The following is a 22,978-nucleotide window of genomic DNA, read 5'->3' on the forward strand; positions in this document are numbered from 1 at the left end:
TCCTGAGACTGGTTTGATGCAGCTCTCCATGGTACTCTATCCTGTGCAAGCTTCTTCATCTCCCAGTACTTACTGCAACCTACATCCTTCTGAATCTGCTTAGTGTATTCGTCTCTTGGTCTCCCTCTACGATTTTTACCCTCCACGCTGCCCTCCAATGCTAAATTTGTGATTCGCTGATGCCTTTTAACTAACGAAGTGAAAGCAGACTGCCAAAAGAACAGTGCTACAAACACCGTAGCGTCCTTTTACATGCCAAGAAAATGTCCTCCCATATAAGAGTTTCATGCGTAAAGAGTTAAAACAAATTTTCATCAGTGCCGTACGAACGCGAGACTCTCGGTACGACGACCGCACGCTCTACCAGCTCACCCACGCGAAATCTACGAAACAGTGTCTCAGAAATACGGTTTTTCTGTGCTCCGTAGTTCTGGTGTTACTTTTAATTACCGTTTACACATGTTGTACTGGACGACAGCACATAGTACGAACCAAGTCGGTGTTTCGGTTAATACTGTATACACATACAACGTTTGGTACCGGTCTGAGTGTCTTACACCTGCAGGTTTGGGTGTAAGATCGAGCACTGTGTGTTTGTCTTGGCGACGCCTCCGCGGTGCAGAGCAGCGGGTGTACAGACAGGTGGTGTTGCAGGTGGCTGCTGGTGGTGATGGCGGCACTGTGGCCGCTCCCCTTGGCGGGCGCGTCTCCGGGCCACACGCACACGCAGCACCTGCACCCTCCCGTGGAGATCGCACCGCTGCCGGCGGCGCCGCGCGTCCTCATGCCGGCCATCCCCGCCGCCGAGGTGGCCGGACACGTGGCCAGGGCCGGCGCCGCGCTCGCAGACCGCTTCGACCGGCTCGAGCCCGCCATACACTCCAGGGGTGAGTCCGCCTGCGGCTGCCGCTACACCCAAGCTCCATCGACAAATTATAGGGCGGCTCTTCACAAATATTACACGATGTCTAGTAGTAATGGACATTAAACTGCCTCTCGAAATTGCCCTGATTAAACATGCCCTCTCTACAAACGGCTACAACCCAGAGGAAGCAAGACTGTTACGTGATCTGACTACTCTCAGTAACGATTCGTCACAGCCACGCATACATAGCTCAACGGTAATTCTCTTGACATCTGAAATGATCTACTACTGATTATTGTGACCTAAAATGTGTCGCTGTCGTGGAACATAATGGGGACACATAATGGGGACTCAAATATATACCAAAAGTCAGGCGTTTACAAAATAATATGTAATGACTGTGAGAAACAGTATATCGGCCAAACTGGCCGTAACTTTCTAACACGTTTCAAGGAACATTCTACTGATACTGCACGTACCAAATCAATATTTGGCCAACATCTTGATGGATACAAACATTCTGAGGGTTGCATTTCTAACAATTTGAAAATATTACATACTGTGCCAAAAGGACTACTGCTAAATACTTTAGAAGAAATTTAAATCTTTTCACTTCACAAAAGTAATCCATTCTCTGTTTTTAAAGAACAACTTCAATTCAAAGACAAACATTTCCGATGATCTACTTTAAAATGTTCACTCTTCTGTCCTTTGTTTTTTAAAATTTTTTAAAATTATAACGACTTTTAGACTGCATAATTGCTATTTCACACCCTTTTATTTTTGACACTATGGCTCATAGTATTATAATTTTAAATTCCTTCCATTTTTATTATTTTATTTGTTTATAAGACTGGCATACAACTTAAGGAATAGCAAAGCTTTTTAAAAATTGTCACATGTATTTTACATACGAACTTCATAGACCATATTTCATTGATATGGACAACTACTTCGTATTGTATTTGTGCAGCATTTAGTATACATGTCAGCTAAAGATTATTGCAGCCTACTCATTGAAAATCGTTTCATGACATTTGCTGCTCAATAATACATCGTCTCACGTGACAGTCTTCACCATTCCACTTTCGCAACAACTTCATTAGAAAGAAGCCTGCTGCCACATCTTTGCACTGGCGTTTGTCCTCACAATGGCAACCACTAGTTTGCCTACCGAATTTACAACAACTTCAGTGGAAAGAAGACTGCTGCCTCATCTTTGGAACGGCGTCCAACTTCACCATGGCAATCAGTGGTTCCAAATGGATCACTAACAGGCCTTGAGAGGGCAACCCATGTACTGCCAAACCGAAGTTCATTTATCTTACATATTTAAATACACTCCTGGAAATGGAAAAAAGAACACATTGACACCGGTGTGTCAGACCCACCATACTTGCTCCGGACACTGCGAGAGGGCTGTACAAGCAATGATCACACGCACGGCACAGCGGACACACCAGGAACCGCGGTGTTGGCCGTCGAATGGCGCTAGCTGCGCAGCATTTGTGCACCGCCGCCGTCAGTGTCAGCCAGTTTGCCGTGGCATACGGAGCTCCATCGCAGTCTTTAACACTGGTAGCATGCCGCGACAGCGTGGACGTGAACCGTATGTGCAGTTGACGGACTTTGAGCGAGGGCGTGTAGTGGGCATGCGGGAGGCCGGGTAGACGTACCGCCGAATTTCTCAACACGTGGGGCGTGAGGTCTCCACAGTACATCGATGTTGTCGCCAGTGGTCGGCGGAAGGTGCACGTGCCCGTCGACCTGGGACCGGACCGCAGCGACGCACGGATGCACGCCAAGACCGTAGGATCCTACGCAGTGCCGTAGGGGACCGCACCGCCACTTCCCAGCAAATTAGGGACACTGTTGCTCCTGGGGTATCGGCGAGGACCATTCGCAACCGTCTCCATGAAGCTGGGCTACGGTCCCGCACACCGTTAGGCCGTCTTCCGCTCACGCCCCAACATCGTGCAGCCCGCCTCCAGTGGTGTCGCGACAGGCGTGAATGGAGGGACGAATGGAGACGTGTCGTCTTCAGCGATGAGAGTCGCTTCTGCCTTGGTGCCAATGATGGTCGTATGCGTGTTTGGCGCCGTGCAGGTGAGCGCCACAATCAGGACTGCATACGACCGAGGCACACAGGGCCAACACCCGGCATCATGGTGTGGGGAGCGATCTCCTACACTGGCCGTACACCACTGGTGATCGTTGAGGGGACACTGAATAGTGCACGGTACATCCAAACCGTCATAGAACCCATCGTTCTACCATTCCTAGACCGGCAAGGGAACTTGCTGTTCCAACAGGACAATGCACGTCCGCGTGTATCCCGTGCCACCCAACGTGCTCTAGAAGGTGTAAGTCAACTACCCTGGCCAGCAAGATCTCCGGATCTGTCCCCCATTGAGCATGTTTGGGACTGGATGAAGCGTCGTCTCACGCGGTCTGCACGTCCAGCACGAACGCTGGTCCAACTGAGGCGCCAGGTGGAAATGGCATGGCAAGCCGTTCCACAGGACTACATCCAGCATCTCTACGATCGTCTCCATGGGAGAATAGCAGCCTGCATTGCTGCGAAAGGTGGATATACACTGTACTAGTGCCGACATTGTGGATGCTCTGTTGCCTGTGTCTATGCGCCTGTGGTTCTGTCAGTGTGATCATGTGATGTATCTGACCCCAGGAATGTGTCAATAAAGTTTCCCCTTCCTGGGACAATGAATTCACGGTGTTCTTATTTCAATTTCCAGGGGTGTATTTTTAACGCTTCTTAATTGACAATAGTTGTTTGATAAGCTAAGCTTAGTGTGTATTTATTTTTAATTCTTGACAATGATCTTTTAACTAAGAAATTTTACATTGTTATTCGACTTATAACTCATTGGTTAGTAATAACATCACGCCGTCAAAAGTGGACGAATTCTCCTGTAACTCTTGCGTCTTTACTAGAAAGTTCCAATCATCCAGGCCATTACATCTTTTTGTCTCCTTTTACATACTGAATTATCTGTACAATTCCCTCGTTCACTCATTCTATCTTGCTATCTGCTGATTGTAAAGTAGGACTGTACAGCTGATAATCTTCCGCTTGGAAATCCCCTCCTGCAGATCCAGATGGGAGACCAATCAGCGATCTTTTGCCAAAAAAGAGATCAACCTCACAGTTCTTGAGCTACAGGCCACATTTCCTGAGACACGCTTCACATACTCTGCCTGACAGAAAAAAGTGAAGCACCCAGAAGAGGCGGAAGAAATGAAATGAAACTTCACAGGTAGAGAGGGTATCTGATGTTCTTTCAGTGATTAAAAAATCGAGTGAAATTTACAAAGAACTAGTCAGTATGCGCCCGCTTATTAGTATGGCGTTGTACACACTCTAGCTTAGATGCGTGCACTGTTTCGATTGTGAAGGGCGCCATAAAGCTATTGTATCCTCTCTTGAGGCTAGCTGGCCCACAACTGTTGTAACTGGCCCTTGATATCCAGGATAATGGCAATGGGAAGGGCTGACGTCGGAACTGGTCCCACACTCGATCAATTGGGGACAGATCTAGAGATATTGCTGGCCACAGGAGTACCTCAACATCACGCGCTGTTCAAACAGACACATGCCATGGGTGGGACTGCATTCTTCTGTTGAAAAATGGCACCATGATACTGTAACACATGAGGACGCAGGAAGTACGTGAAGACGTAGCGTTGTGCCCTCAGCACTACCAGCCGTGTGATCTGAAGTCTTACCCGATGGCTCCCCACGCCATGACACCAGAAGTTACACTGCTGTGATTTTCCAAACATTGAAAAAAATTGGGCCGCTCCCCGAATCGCCACCATATGCCACAATGATTGTCATCCAGAGTAGAGCAGAACTTCGATTCATTGCTCAACACAGTGCGACGCCATTCATCAACAGCCCACGCTTCCCTGTCACGGCAGCACTCCATATGCAGTCGTTTGTTTGTATTTCATGTTAACAACAGCCTATGGATGGGACGGTAATTCCCTCTACCGGTTGTTACTATCGCAGGATGATACCGAAAACTGCAGCGAGTCCATTACTTGCTCTTGGGTGACAGATGCAGATGTGAAGGGGTTACGATGAAATTGGTGCACAACACGATGACCCTCTCTTGTGGTGGTCAGACGTGGTCGACTGGAACCCTGACAACGAGTACACCTGTCACCACGTCCCGAGCTGTCCAACATTGGGCCACTGTCACATCTGAATGCCCCACAAATACAGATATTGCACGTTCGACCAGCCGGCTGAAACGAGAACACAATGGATCGCCTCTGAAACTTTGTCTGGTGCTGTCAACACTATCTCACAGGAGTAGATGGCATCTCCGTGTCCTTCGCAGTGATCAGTCAATATCTGACGCTGTTCATGTCCCTTGTATACCTACCAGGCCTTGTAACAACGCGAACAACATTAATGCACTCATGTGACCGTTACATCTGTCACAGAGAATTGCAGCTCTAATCATTTATGTATCTGGTGATGATGTGTACGAGTCCAAAGTTATATTGACAAACAAACATGTCTTCTGGATCCTTCACGTTTCTTATCAAACAGTGTATATATAATACAGTGGTTTCCATTGGCTTCTGCAAACTCATGCCGTAGATCATTGCTTTTTCTTCGTCCTTTATGGGTAGTTTCCCCGCCAAAGAGCAAGTAAATTCCCTGACAAGGCGTTGGTGACTGAGGATGGCCCCTTGTACTGGCAGTAATGGTTTTTATTCAAAATCTAAGCAGTGGTTGGTACTCAACCAAGGATCCACGACTTTGTTTCATTGTCAACGACCCTACCCCTACACCATGGTTACCAAATATATCACAATACACCCCAATACTTGTAGTTCCTTTCTGCCTGCTTCTGAGACATTACACTGGTCCAAAAGTTGCCTTCAGGTAGACAAAAAATGCTTTTATATTGTTCTGTACCAGAACGTATATTTTTGAAACGTATCATGTCAGAATAAATTTAATGCTTATCAGTATACAGGATGTCTCTCCTAAGAGTAGTCGGGCTGATTTTTCTCTGGTGTTTCGGCAGATATCTGCAATTTAGTTTTTACAATGTGTAGCTGGAGCCGGCCCAAAAAAATACTGCTCGTGACGCGTTTCATGCGACCGCTAGTGTCAGTGGAAAACGTCAATTTGTTTCCAATTACAAACAACATGATTTTTAAACCGCAATTTTATGCCCCCATTCGATAGAGCGATCCTAAATTAGTCTAATGCGATATCTGGTTTGTCGATACCTAGCTATTAACAGGGACAGTACAGCACGAAGAATAAAGAGCAATCCAGCAGCGATTCTGGACCGCTGCATGCTTGGCGGTAGCAGTCAGCGCTATCCAGCGCGGTGTCTCGCTGCTGGAGCACTGGACACTCTCTGTGTTTTAGTGTCCCTATTAATACATATCTACAAAACATAAATCAAAGTAGACTAACCTGGGATCGCTCTATCTTAGGGGCACGTAAAATTCCGCTTTAAAAATCATTTTGTTTGTAATTGGAAACAAACTGACGCTTTCCGTTGACACTAGCGGTCGTATAAAACATGTCACTAGCAGTATTGGTTTGGGCCGGCTCCAGCTACACGTTGCAAAAACAAAATTGCAAATATCTGCCGAGACACCAGAAAAAGTGCGCCTGACGATTTTTAGGAGAGGCCAACCGAAAACTGAATGTTGGGAACATTTCAGTTGTTCTAGTTTTATGAAACAGGTTGGATGATGATTGAAATGATGATGATGGTGATGATGGATGAGAGTAAATTAAATCGTTGTGGCAAGCAGCAGACTAGTTTTGAAGTCCCCGTTACGACGTGCGCTGTATTTGCAGGTGTGAGGCAGCTGCCAGGAAGCGCGGCCTGGTTCATGGGCGCCTCGCACGCCAGCAAGAGCTGGGCGCGGAACCTCACCAAGGTGGCGCTGGTTGCCGAGGAGGCCACCAGATACGTTGCGCATGCGTAAGTACCGCAGCCTTCGTTTGTCTCTCTGTGACTGACTCCGCCTGCACCTCGCAGTTTACGTGTCATTATTGCTGATGTGATCTTTCCGGTACCATATTTGTATTACAGTATTTTTTAGGACCTATAATTAAAAAACGTCTTTCCATTAACAAAGAAGCGAAAGCAAAAGTCGTTCACCCACTGGATGATGTGGAAATGTAAGGATGTAGAACAATACAAGAGCTTATTTCCAAACTGTCTTCAATTAAAAATCTTGAATTCGTCTATTTTTTTACATTATGCATTCCACATTGTGTTCAATATGGTGTTACTCGCCGAATTGTCCCATTTCGCGTGTTATATCTTTTAATTTTTAATCCAACTCGAGCAACCGCTACTTTTACTTTCAATGTGTCTTAAACCCACTTGAGCAATCTATGGGCGCACGTAAATAACAGTCGCCCTCGATCACCTACTAAAAAAACTGCTTAAGGAATTTGATATTGTAACTACAGTATCGCAGTACGTACACTGATAAGTCAAACATTATGACCACTGCCCACCGCGACATCTTTCAACAGTATAACTGTCCACATCTCGGAACCAGAACCGTGCTACACTGGTTTGAGGAGCATTACACTGAACTCACGTTGGTGTCTCGGCGACCAAATTCGACTGATATAAATCCTAAGGCGCTCATCTGGGACGCTATCGGGCGCTGCCATCGCCTACACAAATCAGCGTGTCCTACGAGTTGACGTCTAATGCCACACATCCCCACAAACTTACCAATAAACTGTCGGATCCCTGATACACAGAGTCAGAGATGTATTTCGTTCCAAGACGGACAAACTAGCTATTAAGCAGGTGGCTCATCAATGTACTTCCTCTCGTCAAATTTGATTCAAATAATCCATTTAGAGACCACATTCATAATTCCAATATTAGAAGAATAAATGACCTTCATTACTCTTAATTCAAAACGACTTTAGCTCAGAAAGCAGCGAATAACGCTGATGGTGATATTATCAATCACTTACGCAATGATATTAAATGCTCACTGACAGGAAAGTTAAATTTGAAAGTAAGCCCTAGCAGTTCCCTCTGTAGGACTCGTGTTATTCCGTAGACGAATTTTCATTTAGAACTTTTACCTTTTTAGTGCACTAAATATTGTTTTCTGTTACGTGAGTTCATCTCTAAATGGTCAGCATGCAGCCACATTTAAATACCAACTAAGTTAACATTCGATAAACTAACTAGTTCCATGTCATTTTTATATAACGTGCAGCGTGACTAATGCAACATGTAACTGCATACTAGCAAGTGTCCTGACTCAGCATTGCTGCCCCACCGTCTCTCGTTAGTGTGTACTGTAAACAGGTGGCGTTGTACTGTTAGTGCACTGACTTATTTTCTTTATTTACGTACGAGGGGGAATCATAACGTTTTGATTATCACTTCGAAAAAAACTGCTTTACTGAACTTGGCGGTTCTCTAAATGTTCACATTGCAATGCAACACATTTTTGACAACGATGGATGGCTCGGCCGGTTATTATGGTTGTACGAGGTTGTACTGAAAAGTAATGTCTCCGAATTGTTTGCATGAAAACTCTTAATGCTTTTTAAATAAAATAAACGTTTTTAACACTTTACATCTTTATTCTTCATGTCACCATAGAGAGCTCCGAATTGTAGAGTGTAACATGGCGGTGTGGAATGTAACTATGAGTGCTGTAATCGAGTTTCGAATTTGAAAAGTTCGTCCACACGTGGAGCACGCTGTCCTTCAGCATGACAATGCCACACCACACGCGAGCGCTGCACAGCTGCAACAATCCGAAGGCTCGGGTTCACTGTCACCGATCATCCTCCATACAGTCACGACCTGGCACCATCCGATTTTCGTTTGTTTGCAAAACTTAAAGAGCATCTTCGAGGACTTCACTTTGCTAGTGATGAAGTGGTGCAAGCAGAAGTGAGAGTATGGCTCCATCAACAATGTCAAACATTCTACAGTGATTTATCAACAAACTGGTCTCTCGTTGGGAGAATTGTGTTCGTCACAAGGCCAATTTTGAGAAATAAATTCGTAGACATGAAGAATAAAGATGCAGAATGTTGATAACGTTTGTTTAATTTAAGAAGTTGACGTCCTGGCACTCGCCCCAGTTGTACAGCCGACTTTGCTAGCGAAGCTACACTGACAAATACTCTCTCATTTGCCGAGACCATAGTTAGCATAGCCTTCAGCTACATTTGCTACGACCTAGCAAGGCGCCGTATTCAATTGATATTTATTATGTGAAGCATGTATCATCAAGGGAGATGTTCTACAATTGTGGATTAAAGTTAAGTATTATATCAACTACTTACTTTATTTGCTACTATTAATTCCTTTAACTGTTCCAGACCTCACGCCAGTCATCGTGTAATTAAACGCGTGCATTTCGGCCTCCTCTAGAAAAACAGTGTTGGCTTTTCTGCCAACACTACATATACACCGTTCGTGGACGAACCGGAGAACTTATTTTATTGCCGTCACGCCTATATATTGCGCATAAAATATTGATTTCCTTTAAAGCGTTCCCGCATAATACAGAGGAGTCCAAAAAAATGTATCCACTGTTTAAAAGTCCATAACTTGCAAACTAATTGACGGAGTTGTCTCATTTTTGGTGAAAGTGTACCTTAAAGTTCAACTTAAAGATATCACTGTAGGTGTTCGAAATGGTCACCATTAACATCCGCACACAAACGATGCCGCCGAAATGCAGCACGAACTACTGACTGCAAGGTGTTCAGTTGGATATTTGCACTTGAATGTACGATGGATTCTCGAAGTTTATCCAATGTGCGTGGCTTTTGTCGATAAACGACGTCCTTTAGTGTTACCCACAGGTAAAAGTCCAGAGAAGTTAGGTCTGGGGAACGTGGTGGATACTCCACAGCACCTCTACGGCCTATCCTCTTCCTGGTTGATTGTCGTCGAGATATGCCCTGATACGATTTTGGTAGTGGGCTGGGGAACCATCTCGTTGAAAGTAAACTCTTCCGTCTCCATATAAGTCTCGGATGGCATGTAAAATGGATGTTTGAAGCTTCTGAATTTACACCTCACCGGTAACTGTGCCGTCAAAGAAGAATGGCCCAATCAAGCCCCAGTAGGACAACCCACACCACACATTTACTCCTGGCAAATGCACGGCTTTGTCTACATGGACGTTCGGACTTTCGTCGGCCCTGTAGAAGCAATTGTGGCGATTTACTGTACCACTGAGTTTGAACTGTGCCTCATCAGACCACACAATCATCTCCGCAAATTCTTCATCGTTGTGCACCATGTTAGTAAACCACTCGCAGTACTCCATTCTACGATCTGGGTCGTCCTCGTTCATTGCGTGTAGCAATCGTGGGGCGTAGCACTTCCACTTTGCTGTCTTCAAAATTCGCCAAACACTTGAGCGACTCACTCCAGTTTCACGGGCACACTATCCCACAGACTTCTGTGGTGAGCGAGTGAATTGTTGTAACACACGACGGGAGTTACTGTTACCGGTCGTCCAGATCATTGTTTGTGTACATCTTTAACACAGCCTTCGGCTTCAAATTTGTCTCGAATGCGACGAATCGTTAAACGTGTCGGTGGCTCTGTTTGATATTCATTTCGCCATTGCCGTTGAACCTCATTAATGTTTTCGTACTCAAAATACCACTTCAAAACTGACTTCCTATCATCGAATGTAAGCCTTGCGCCAACCATGTTTACTCGAGTAACTAGGTGCGCCTAACAACGAAACACTACCTGGCGACTGTCATCTGACAAAACAAAACAACGCAATACAACGCTTGTGTGGCGATTGCCGGAACTACAAACTATTACACTGGCAAAGATGAGACAACTCCGTCAATTAGTTTGCCAGTTATGGACTTTTAAACAGTGGATAATTTTTTTTGGACCCCTCTGTATATGGCTGAGAAACGTGTAATACCTCTATCATTTTTGTTACTGCCAGTGCTCTTTTGTTTTATCTGTCACTGTAGTTTCCACGATTATGGAACCTTACGACAGCATGAGATAAACTGCAATAAAACTCTTTTTCGTTAAACAACACAAACAACGTCCGCCATCTTGCCACATCTGTTGCCAATCAAAATTTTTCTCCATCACTTCAACCATGATCTATGGTTGGCAAACCCTTCAGACAAAGCGTCAAATATTTGACAAGATTAGTGAAGTTTGACAAATGGTTTGATATTTTACAGAAGCCAGAAGACAGACTGAAGACAAGCCCTACATCTGAACTCTGCGAACGACAGAAAACTGCATGGTACAAGGCAGTCCGATTGTACTCCTTATTGCTAAGGCTTCTTCACGTTTCACTCGCGTGTGGAACGGGTATTGCCGTTGTGGGCGATATTAATCTAATCCATTCTTCACGGTCTCCACAAGAGTGGGGAGATTTACTTCGGGGGTTGTAGTATATTGTTAGATTCCTCACATAATGCAGGCTTTTAAAACTTTGTAAGAAGACTATCGTGCGATCGTCAGCGATCATGGGCATGCCATTTTAGGTTTTCAGCGTCATCCTGACACTCTCCCGTGGTTCAAACAAACCTGTAACATATTGAGTTGCCCTTCTTTCCATAGATTAAATAAGGCTTGATAGTCCTATATGGCATGAGCCCGACATATTTAACCAATTTTCTAATAATGGGCTGTAACGCGTCCTCTTATATTATTATGTTTTGCTATTGTTGTTGTTTGAAAAATCTTTATTCAGTCGGACGTCGAAATTTTGAAATAAAAGTTATTGTGGATGTTGTGTCATAAATATTTCGCGTGAAGCGCTGTTGCGACACAGGCAAAGATCAAGTGTGGAAACTAACCCACTGAATATTACAAATAATATTATTAAAGAATACAGCCGACTGCCTACATCAAATAAGAGGACACGTACATTCGCGAATGAGTGCTCAATAATAATAATAATAATAACAATAATAATAATAATAATAATAAACGTTAATACTGTGTAGGAAATATAGATGCGCTTGTACATACTCAAATGTATGTGAACATAACGAACGGGATAGAGGCACGTACATTTTGAGTGTAATGATCCCCGTGGCCTGGATAAAAAGAACTACAGTTAAATGCATTTATTCATCTTAAAACGTACATGCGTGGACTTCGAAATTAAATGAAAAGAAAGACTGCAGGTTCTGAATGTCGCGGCAAATATATTGAAATTGACGGTAGCGGCCACGAAAGGAAAAAGATGAACACATTCACGTACCTCTACTGTTGAGCAGCGTCGCCGTGAGGATCGTCGCCTCCATCTAAATCCTCTACATAAAATTAAAATAATAGTAATAATTTTCCAGAATTTCAGAAGCTGGGACTCATGGTATCACAAAAGACGAAATCGCTCTGCTTCAAAATCACTTCATTATTTAACCTAATGTTATCAGTAAGAAATGGCACAACACTTCTTAACACTAGGACAGGATAACAGCGAAAGATAACTTATTCTAACACTAATAAACGAAGAGCGTAAAGCTTCTTTTGTTCAGCAAATGCTTTACGCATTAATCTCTGGTAGTTGAACTAGTATCTATATATTCATAAAAAAAATTTATATAATTCCTTTACATTGCCCCCTTGGGCGAATCGTCCGAAGAAATGTCGAATTCCGGGCAATGAGCCCAACCGCTTTACACACTGGTAGTTCTTGACTCCTCTACACACGTACTTAAATGGCTTTGTTCACTTCTTTAATGGAGTTCTCTTCATCACTTAGTTTATATAGTTCTGCTGTTGGCACTGGTACTTAGCAAGGAAAACAAAACGTACACACTAGGGCACACAAAATACTGACATACTAGGTACAAAAATTACAACATCGTCCTTTACATTAAATACATGGATGTTACGTTACATCACCTTTTACATCGAATACATGGATATTACATTACATCGTCTTTTAGATACAAATACATGGATATTACATTACATCGTCTTTCACATCAAATACATGGACATTACATACATCGTCTTTTTGATCAAATACCTGGAAATTACATTACATCGTCTTCTAGATCAAATTTATAGTTCAGTTCTTTACGACGATTCACAGTGTCATTGTTCCTACGTACAAAAAACATCTTCAATCGCACGTTGACAATAACATTACATTTCACAAAGTTTTACAAGGACGTCATATATTTTAGTGTATCGATCCAGGCTGTATGGCTGCAGGGTATCTGGAGTAGTAAGAGGGGGAAATTCTTCCTTATAGTTGCTTATGCTCTCCACTTCCTCTTTTATACCAGGATCTATTTGATAATGCCCTTTCTGGGTTTCATAGTTGTCTCATCATGGGCAAGATCAACATGTAACAAATGAGATTCACAGAGATTAGTACTTATTCTAGCTTAACACTAACATGAGTACTGTTCAATGAACATGGGTGTCGTTTATTATATTTTGTTTTGTAACGTGGGACTTAAAGCATGAGCTGTAGTGGTAAGACTTTATTTAGAAGGTCAGAAAATCGAGTGTCTACGCCTCTTTGCACGATGGTGAGCGTCCATTTGAACGTAGATTTTTGCTTCCTATTCAAATTGCCCTCCAGCTTCACGCTGTCAGTCAATAATGTGTCAGTTATAAGCAACCGCACGCACAACAATGAGTCTGGCGGCAGGCTACGCGCCGATTGGAGTCTGGTAGACCTGCAAACAGCGCCGGATAGCGATGTCGCACGCGACGAACAATACATTTCCGTGAAGCGTTTTGTACAGCGTTCGTAGAGTTTACGAAACTACCGCGCTTTATCATTTAGCTTGCCAACGGCACACTGCCCTATACTTTGCACAAACACTCGTGCCGTAACAGGCTTTCTCGATTTACCAAATCTTCTTTATTTCGAAGGAGAAGGCTTGTGGTATAATAGTATTCGCACTGGTTCCTATGCGTGTATCTCAGATGTCACTGACACTGAATAACTCACTGTCGTTGGGTAACTATACACCGTCCCGTTGATTTTCTTTCTGTTCCCCCCTCCCCCCCCCCCCCCCCCCAAAAAAAAAAGAAAAAGATTATAGCTCATTCCTCAAAATATTTCGTTATAGAAGTTCGTATGTGAATGTGTTCACAGGACATCGTGCCTCTAGTACTACAGTTCGCAATCGCGATACTATCTGACATCTCACAGGGCATAAGAGAGGCAAGAAGTGCTTTTAGAAATTGTCTCCAAATGAGGCAAAATCTGTTCATTTACTACCTGCGAGTTACTGTGGGGGGGAGAATTTCATCTTTACGTCACCCAAGATTGTAACAACGCATGGTACACATCAAAAACAAGTAGAAAGAAATTAAAAAAAACATACATAAATAAATCACTATACTAAGGTTCATACATAAATATAAAAATTAAAATGTTAGGCAGTACGAACAACAGATTGATAATGAAGCTTGGCCGTAATACGCTATACTGATTTCAGAGGCTATGTCTGTGTTTGTTCATGTTTACTTGTGTGCATCATTGCATCACCGGCACGTGTACATTATATATCGAACGTGACCTAAGTCCTTTCTTTCTCTAATTCTTCACAAAACGTTTCCAACTCGGATTGGACAAAATATTGCAAACATAAGAGAAAATCAGTGCATACATTGCTCTAAAATCAGCATAGATTCTTGGTACTCTCATGCCAAAGATAAGACCAATTATTAAAACTTTCTGGTGTTGCTGAGCGACAAGTAGTGTACTTCTAAGTGATCTTGGTAATATTCTGTAACGTAGATCGTAAGTCGTAGTGACATAAGAGTAATATAGTTGCTTCTCTTCGCCGGTTGAAGTCTCGTAGCATCTCAATGAACGCCGCCTGTAAAGAATTAAGGTTTTTTCGGCATTTTCCAATTTCTCTGCCCGTCAGTTTCCTTTAACTTACCTCGTACATATTTCTTTTACTTTATTCTAGAAGACACGTTATTAAGTATGCCTCATATCATGTTTACAAATCGTACCTCAGCAGTGTACTTGCACTCAAACGTGTGTATAAAGTTGAAAAATTATTTTTATTTCAGTAAGATCACTAGTTTTTTTAAAATTATTCCTAAACTCTATCTTTGGATGCACTTTACTTAGATCAGGTTGTCGTGCGTATGGTGTATGACACGCTAAACTTTCATTAGCAGCCAGAAATCATATTACCATCGGCACATAAAAAAATTAATATCGTTTTGCTCGATATATTCATAAGTAAAGCCTAGTGGTGTAGACACGTAAAAAAAATATATACATTCTCTCTGCAACATGGCATGTACTTGCGTGGCCGTATACTTATGTACCTTTGGGAGTCCAATATTTTCTGTAACTTACCCTCTACCTTATGATCATGAAACAGAAGCAGCAAAAAAAAAAAGCTTACATCTACTTCGTTCCGAGGTCTGTGATAATTGTTCGCTCCAGAAGCCCTTGTACATAAACTTAAAACTAAAATACCACTGTGATCAGAAACTATTCAGTCAACCTTCCAAGTACATCCTATGTTAACATTGATAGTTATCAATTGACGTGTATGTCCTAGTCTACCGTATCTTTCTTCGTCGTCGGCGTTGTCGTTGTTACCGTGAGGCACCGTTATACCAAGTGGAAAGGCGCGTCGATCTTAGAGCATGAGATATGGTAACACTAAGTCATTGACAACACACAACGGTCACGGTAGCACCCGATTCCAGAATAGCTGCAGTAGTTAGGATCTACGAACTACACCTTCTTGACCAGGTCCCCAAAACATAACTCGTGACGAGATCCCTTCGAAGCAAATTGTCATAAAGATCATCTATAAAGGCTTCGTACAACGGTAAGAAATGTTGCAGTTTATGGAATAATAACAGATACGACCAAACTGTCTTGTTTCTTCTGTTTTATTTAACGCAACTTTGTTCACAGTTTCATTTCGCATTGGAGTATATGCGAAACCCTTTGATGAACAGTTTTGGTTGCTCGACACCAACAGTCAATGATAATAATACAGCATTTTGTAATTGACACTTCTAGTTTAGCCACCGCCTCCACGAATGTTTGTTAGGCGTAAGACAATTACACACTTTTCTCTCCGATCCGCAATTATTGAGAGTTCGCGTAAAAGTTATCGCGTCCCTCGTGGGATGCGTATAGATTTATCCCGGAATTGACCGCCCTGTAGATGTACTCAATTTAATGACCACACTTCACTATCTGCGATTTCGTGTAACTAAATGTCCTTTTGTTACTCCGATTGTATACCATAGTTATTTAAAACTCGCCCCTATATTTTTTCACAATGCACAATTAGCACTTCTTTAGTTGTTTTTTCTAAGAGTAAACGAAAAAAATGACGCCGTGTCATCGGCTTCGTCGATATAAAACAAAAGACCTCAATGCGCCCAATTTTACCTCTTCTTATAGGATCGGCTACCTTACTCATTAATTTACTACATATTATTTCCAATAACACTAAACAGGTATCGCCTTTATATTTTAATTGTATTCAAAAGCATGTTATTATTATTATGACCGAACAAATCGCTCGGCGTGCGTTTTTAACGATAGCTTTACACTCGCCCAGCCTTTATTCATGCAATATTATATAGAAATATACAGACAGGACCGAAAGATCGATCTCTCTACCGTTACCAATAGAGGCAAATACGCTATTCAAGTTCCGTTACATCTATCTTGACTCGTATTGTTACACTAGCTTGCTTGTGTATTGAGTCCACAATCACTGACAAATGTAAACAGAAGTAGTGAAATGCTCTGATTCACCTAACTGCATAGGAAGATATACCTACTTTAACCTAATCATATTTCTTCTTTTTACCATAGTTTACTTATTTCACTCGTGTGCATAGATAGATATAAAGTGTGATACTTAAACATGGTGGAATTTCCTCAAGTCTGTGTGCACAGAGTTCTTTGATTTTACCATTGTGAGGATACGCAAGTAAATAACATCCGTCATGCGGAATATGTACAATAATATACGGAACCACAAATCTGGTAACACCATGTAGCTGTTTGTCAAAATGTTTCTTGTGGCGTTGAGCTTGTTCTGTAATAGAGATCAATACCTGTCTTACCTTTTCATTTAAATCTCCAGGTTGTCTTGGAACAGATGGGATGGGGTTAACCCATACATACTTTTCTTTCATATTGTATATTAATTCCGACCGTGTAACTGTTGTTTCGTAAATCGGAAGATTATTTACTACCTGTTCAAAAACCTTTACGTATTCAATCCATTTAGACTGTTTGTTAGCTACATACGTCCTCATAAACCTGTTCAATTCACGAAAAACTCTTTCTATGAGGTTGGATTGCGGGCTATATTTGGATATCAAAATTTGTTTCACCTGCTGCTCTTTTAGAAATTGTTTCCAAGCATGGCATGTAAAATTGGTTGCATTATCCGATAAGATCGCCTGCGGTTTCCCAACAGACGGAAAGTAGTCATTTAGCATACGCCTAATAATAGGCTTAGCTGCGGTTGTTTTTGTGGCATACAGTTTCACATAATTCGAAAATACATCATATACACCAATTGTATATTTCACCCCTCCTCTTGCAGAGGGTAAAGGACCCATAGCATCTATGCATACCAGCTCTAGAGCGTTTTTTGGTAAAATAGGATGTAACTCTGTCTCGCAGTTCAGATCGACAGGCTTAGCTTTTTGACAAACAATACAAGTTTTCAAAATTTGTTGTGTGCGTCGAAGCATATTGGGAAAATAGCAGTACACATTCAACTTTTTACAGCACTTGCGGGCACCGTAGTGTCCCCAAGTGAAATGAGTATGCCAAATTAAACTTTTCTTACACGCTTCGGGTACACAAACACACCACACATCGCTGCTTAGGTTTCTCCTATAGAAGAACACATCTTTATACAACTTGTAATGCTGTCGTACAGGTGCAGGTGGGTTATTGTTTAATTGAAATCTGACTTACTTCCACCGCTCATCTTCTTCCTGCAATTTCGCCATGTTGTTACACATGTCCAACAAAATATTTTCTAATTTTAGTCTCTTTTATGAGCATACCCTCAAATTCTGTGTTTTGTTCTATCAACTCTTCAAACTGGGTAATCCTTGGGGTAACCGTGACAGTGCATCGGCGATTACGTTGTCTTTGCCCTTCACATGCGTTTAAGCTCACGCAGGCTGGCGTGAGGTCTGGAACAGGAAAAGGTAATTCATATAGCCAATAACGTACGTTTCTGCTGGAATACTTAACTTTAATCCACAATTGGTGAACATCGGTCTGGCGGTACATGCATCACAAGATTAATAGCAAATGATAATGGCGCCTTGCTAGGTCGTAGCAAATGACGTAGCTGAAGGCTATGCTAACTACCGTCTCGGCAAATGAGAGCGTAATTTGTCAGTGAACCATCGCTAGCAAAGTCGGCTGTACAACTGGGGCGAGTGCTAGGAAGTCTCTCTAGACCTGCCGTGTGGCGGCGCTCGGTCTGCAATCACCGATAGTGGCGACACGCGGGTCCGACGTATACTACCGGACCGCGGCCGATTTAAAGGCTACCACCTAGCAAGTGTGGTGTCTGGTGGTGACACCACAATTTCAAAATCGTAAGAGTGCAAAAACAAAGTCCACCGCACATGGCGATTATGTAGTAACTTACATGTGAGTAAAAAGCTTAAGCCTAGTGGTCACTGTAGACTCTTATATGTTTGCCAAATAGATAATAATTAAATTTCTTGAATGCCCACACAATAGAAAGGGCTTCTAACTCTGTGGTGAAATATCTGCGTTCGCATTCTGATAGTGTGCGGCTAGCAAAACCGATAACTTCAACATTGTCTGTGCCCCCACGTTCGTCCAGCTGAAACAGACAGGCTCCTAATCCCGAAAATGAATCATCTGCCGCTATACAAAAATCTTTGCTCATGTCAGGATGTTCTAAAATATGGGAGTTTACCAAAGCATGTTGTATAGTATCAAAATCAGCTTGGCACTGTTGCCTCCAGTTCCACTGTTTGTCCTTCTTTAATAGGTGTAATTATGCAGGGCTATTGAGCAATTGGTTCGGAACGAACCGGCGGAAAAATGAACACAAGCCTACGAATGCCTTTAGCTATCGCTTTGTGCAAGGAACTGGAAAATTTTTTATCGCTAATAGTTTCTCAGGGTCAGGCTTTATTCCAGCGGGCGAAATTATGTGACCGAGAAATTTGATGTCTTTTCTTACAAATTTAGATTTCTTAACGTTATCTGTAACACCAGCTGCTGAAAACCTCTGTAACATCCTGTCTAAAAGATCTACATTTTCATCGCAAGTAGGTGTTGCTATTAAGATGTCTTCTATATATACTGTGAGTTTGTCTAAGAGGTCAGGCCCTAACACGGTGTCGAGTACAGTAATGAAAACACCAGCACTCACGTTTAACCCGAAGGGCAAAACGCAATACTGGTAGGACCTGCCTGCAAATATGAATGCTGTGTATTTGTTACTTTCAAGTGATAGAGGAATTTGCCAGTACGAACTATGGAGGTCGACACTAGTTGATAATTGTACTCCGTGGAACCGCTGCAATTGTTCTTCTAGGTTTTCAGGTCGGGTGGTCGCTGGATCAATAATCTTATTGATTTCCCTGGCATCGAGAACAAGTCTCACCGATTTATCCGCTTTCTTTACTGCAAGCAATGGACTGCAATACGGCGATACGGAGGTCTCTATAATATTCCATGCAAGCATCCTCCTCATCTCCTGGGCCACTGCCTCTCTTTGTGACCACGATATGGAATAAGTGTTTTTGCAGAACGTGTCGTGGGGCCGGACATTCATGCTATATTGATACGTTCTAATAACTCCAGGTTTCCTGTCGAACACGCGTACATAACGTAACAATACACTTCTGAGGTCGTCCTTTTGTTGCTGAGAGATTCCTGTGCATTCTGATATTTTATCCTCAAATTCGTGCTGCTCTACTTGCTGACACCACATTCCGTTCGAGTCATAGCTTCGAAAGGTGTTGACTTTTAAAATTTGGATGTGTATAGCTTGACAAGGTTTGGCGTAGCTAATTTTGACTTCTGTCAAATCTACAGTACAGTTCTTCTCATTTATAAACAGATAATACTTCCCAGTTTTTAGGTTAATTTTTGCGCATTTTTCCCTTAAGAAATCCATGCCAAAAATACACCGTTCCGTCAGTCGTTCCACTACTAGAAAAATTGCCTGAAAAACAATATCTTCCATTTGTATTTCGACCATGGTTTGTACCTTAATTAATTTAGATTTTCCACCTATGGCTCCTAATACCCTGCAGTTCTGCAATGGATAGGTCGGTAAAGCTTTGTGGCTGTCAATCTCTTTAAACAATGCCTTCGACATAACACTAATTTTTGCGCCACTATCCACAAGGATATGAGTGGGTATTTTTCCTACTATAGCCTGTATGCTAGCTTGCACTAGACCACTGCACTATACAAATGTGGTTCTCCCTCATTGGTTAACAAATCACGCATGTCCGTTTCATCTTGATATCTTAGCAAGTTATTGTCATGGTAGCATGGATAGCCCCCACGATTATTCATGGCCAACATTGGGGAGCATAATGAAGCCACGTTTAGTTTAACGCCCCTTATTACTGTTTGTAGGTGTTTCGTTCGTCACTTCTATAATATTCACCCCCGACGTGTTGTTACTCCATTGCACATTGCGATCATGATTTTGTTCGGAGATTACAGGCGTAGTGTTATTTTGAGCTTGGGACTGATAGTGTTGATTGCTAATCGGGTAATGCCACTGCACATTTCGTGGGTTAGTCGTGTTGTTGCTAAATTGAGGCTGAAAATTACTGTGAGCGTTACCCCACTGATTTCCGTTGTTGTTCCTATTCCAGTTTCGCTTCCGGTTACCGGAATAGCCAAAATAGTTTCTGTCCCCATTTTTTTCATTTTCTTTTAAATCCTGGATTAAAATTTTGATTTTCAAATTGTCAATATCCCGAGGCCGGCCGGAGTGGCCGTGCGGTTCTAGGCGCTACAGTCTAGAACCGGGCGACCGCTACGGTCGCAGATTCGAATCCTGCCTCGGGCATGGATGTGTGTGATGTCCTTAGGTTAGTCAGGTTTAATTATATCTCAGTTCTAGGAGACTTATGACCTCAGAAGTTAAATCGCGTAGTGCTCAGAGCCATCTGAGCCATTTGAACCAATATCCCGATTCATACAGTTTAGATCTTCACGCACCACTTCTATTACTTGATCCCCTACCCCTATTTTTAGTTGTGTCAGTTGTGTCGTCAGGTTATTGTGCATTTCAGTAAGGGTTTTTACATCACTGTCTAGCTTGTTCATTTGGTCTGTTACATTCCGTATCTGTGTGTAGCGAGCACGGGACCCCGAGCTAATGTGGCCTTCCTTCCTTTCCGGGCTGCATACCTTCCCTTTCCGTATCCTTCCCCATCCCCCATCTTCGCCCCCCCCCCCCCCTCACCTCTGGCTCTTTCCTTCCCTTTCTCCCCCTCTGGGAGTATGGTTTGTGCCTACGTCCGGAGACGGACGCTTGTAAATGTACCGCACTCTTCGCCTTCCTTGCTTGTATGTCTTCATCTTTCTTCGTCCTTCCCTTTTTCATTACCTCTTCTCTTTACCTCTTCTCTTTACCTCTTCTCTTTACCTCTTCTCTTTACCTCTTCTCTTTACCTCTTTACCTCTTCTCTTTACCCTTTTCTCCGCTGCGGCGTTTGAGACCTCTCTTCTTTCCTTTCCCTGTCTCTTTCTTCCTCCCTGTGCGTGTCTGAAGGCCGACCCACGCACTTCCATGCGTAGCCGGTGACGGGGTAACGCGTAATTCCCCGCCCCGGGTAGACAGGTAGGACACGTACGTACCCCCTGGTAACGGCCAGGCCCAGGGAGGGGTGATTACCCGAGCTGATACCTTCCGAAAGTGCCGATTGGTCCCTCCGTCCGTTTGTCGGGAGGTGTGACCTGAGATGTGAACAATCACCTAAGGCGGGTGTGCCCTCGGTGAGGGCCCCCACAAGGGAGGAGCGCGCCATCGGAGACGCCGGTAATCATGGGGGATTCTTCCGCAGTGGTTTCCTCACCTTGCTAATCGGGTAATGCCACTGCACATTTCGTGGGTTAGTCGTGTTGTTGCTAAATTGAGGCTGAAAATTACTGTGAGCGTTACCCCACTGATTGGTCCCTCCGTCCGTTTGTCGGGAGGTGTGACCTGAGGTGTGAACAATCACCTAAGGCGGGTGTGCCCTCGGTGAGGGCCCCCACAAGGGAGGAGCGCGCCATCAGAGACGCCGGTAATCATGGGGGATTCTTCCGCAATGGTTTCCTCACCTTCCACTATGTCTGCTCACAAACGTAAGTTCACTGAGTCTCAGCCACAGACGGTTCTTCCATCGTTGCCACAGTTCCTTGTTGTTTCTCGGTCTGACGAAGGTCACGACTTTTCCACGGTCAACCCTTTCATTATTCAGAAAGGTGTCGACGCAATTGCGGGTCCTGTAAAGTCTTGTTCCAGATTACGGAATGGCACCCTGTTGTTGGAAACACACAGTGCCCTCCAGGCTCAAAAATTGCTGCGTACTTCTCTGCTCCACACCTTCCCTGTCCGGGTGGAACCGCACCGTACCTTAAATTCCTCGCGTGGAGTCGTTTATACACGCTCCCTCGATGGATTGTCTGACGAAGAAATTCAGCACTACCTGTCTGACCAGGGCGTCACAGCTGTTCATCGGGTTATGAAAAGGGTTGACTCGAACATCATTCCAACCCGCACTGTCTTCTTGACATTTGACAAAGTTCAACTCCCATCAAAAATCAAAGCAGGCTATGAGATAATTTCCGTTCGCCCTTATGTCCCAAACCCTACGCGTTGCTATCGATGTCAGCGGTTCAATCACACCAGCCAGTCCTGTTCCAATCCGGCCAAATGTGTTACGTGTGGCAAGGATGCCCATGAGGGTGCTTGTCCACCTCCATCTCCTCGCTGCATCAACTGTATGGGTGACCACGCTGCTTCCTCTCGAGATTGCCCGTTTTTAAGGACAAAAAACTCATCCAGGAAATAAGAGTGAAGGAAAAGGTGTCGACCTTTGCTGCTCGAAA

At 43.3% G+C, this 22,978-nt stretch overlaps 1 protein-coding gene across 1 annotated transcript in view; it reads left to right on the plus strand.

The window, feature by feature from the left end:
- Window positions 1-670: 670 nt before the first annotated feature.
- The window catches only part of LOC124596979, an 87,542-nt gene continuing 65,234 nt past the window's right edge, over window positions 671-22,978 (plus strand). The window contains exons 1-2 of the mRNA XM_047135913.1: window positions 671-887; window positions 6,726-6,852. Coding sequence (XP_046991869.1) covers window positions 671-887; window positions 6,726-6,852 — 344 coding nt within the window. The remainder of the gene's footprint in view (window positions 888-6,725; window positions 6,853-22,978) is intronic.

The sequence above is a fragment of the Schistocerca americana genome, chromosome 1, assembly GCF_021461395.2.
Source record: "Schistocerca americana isolate TAMUIC-IGC-003095 chromosome 1, iqSchAmer2.1, whole genome shotgun sequence".
Classification (NCBI taxonomy): domain Eukaryota; kingdom Metazoa; phylum Arthropoda; class Insecta; order Orthoptera; family Acrididae; genus Schistocerca; species Schistocerca americana.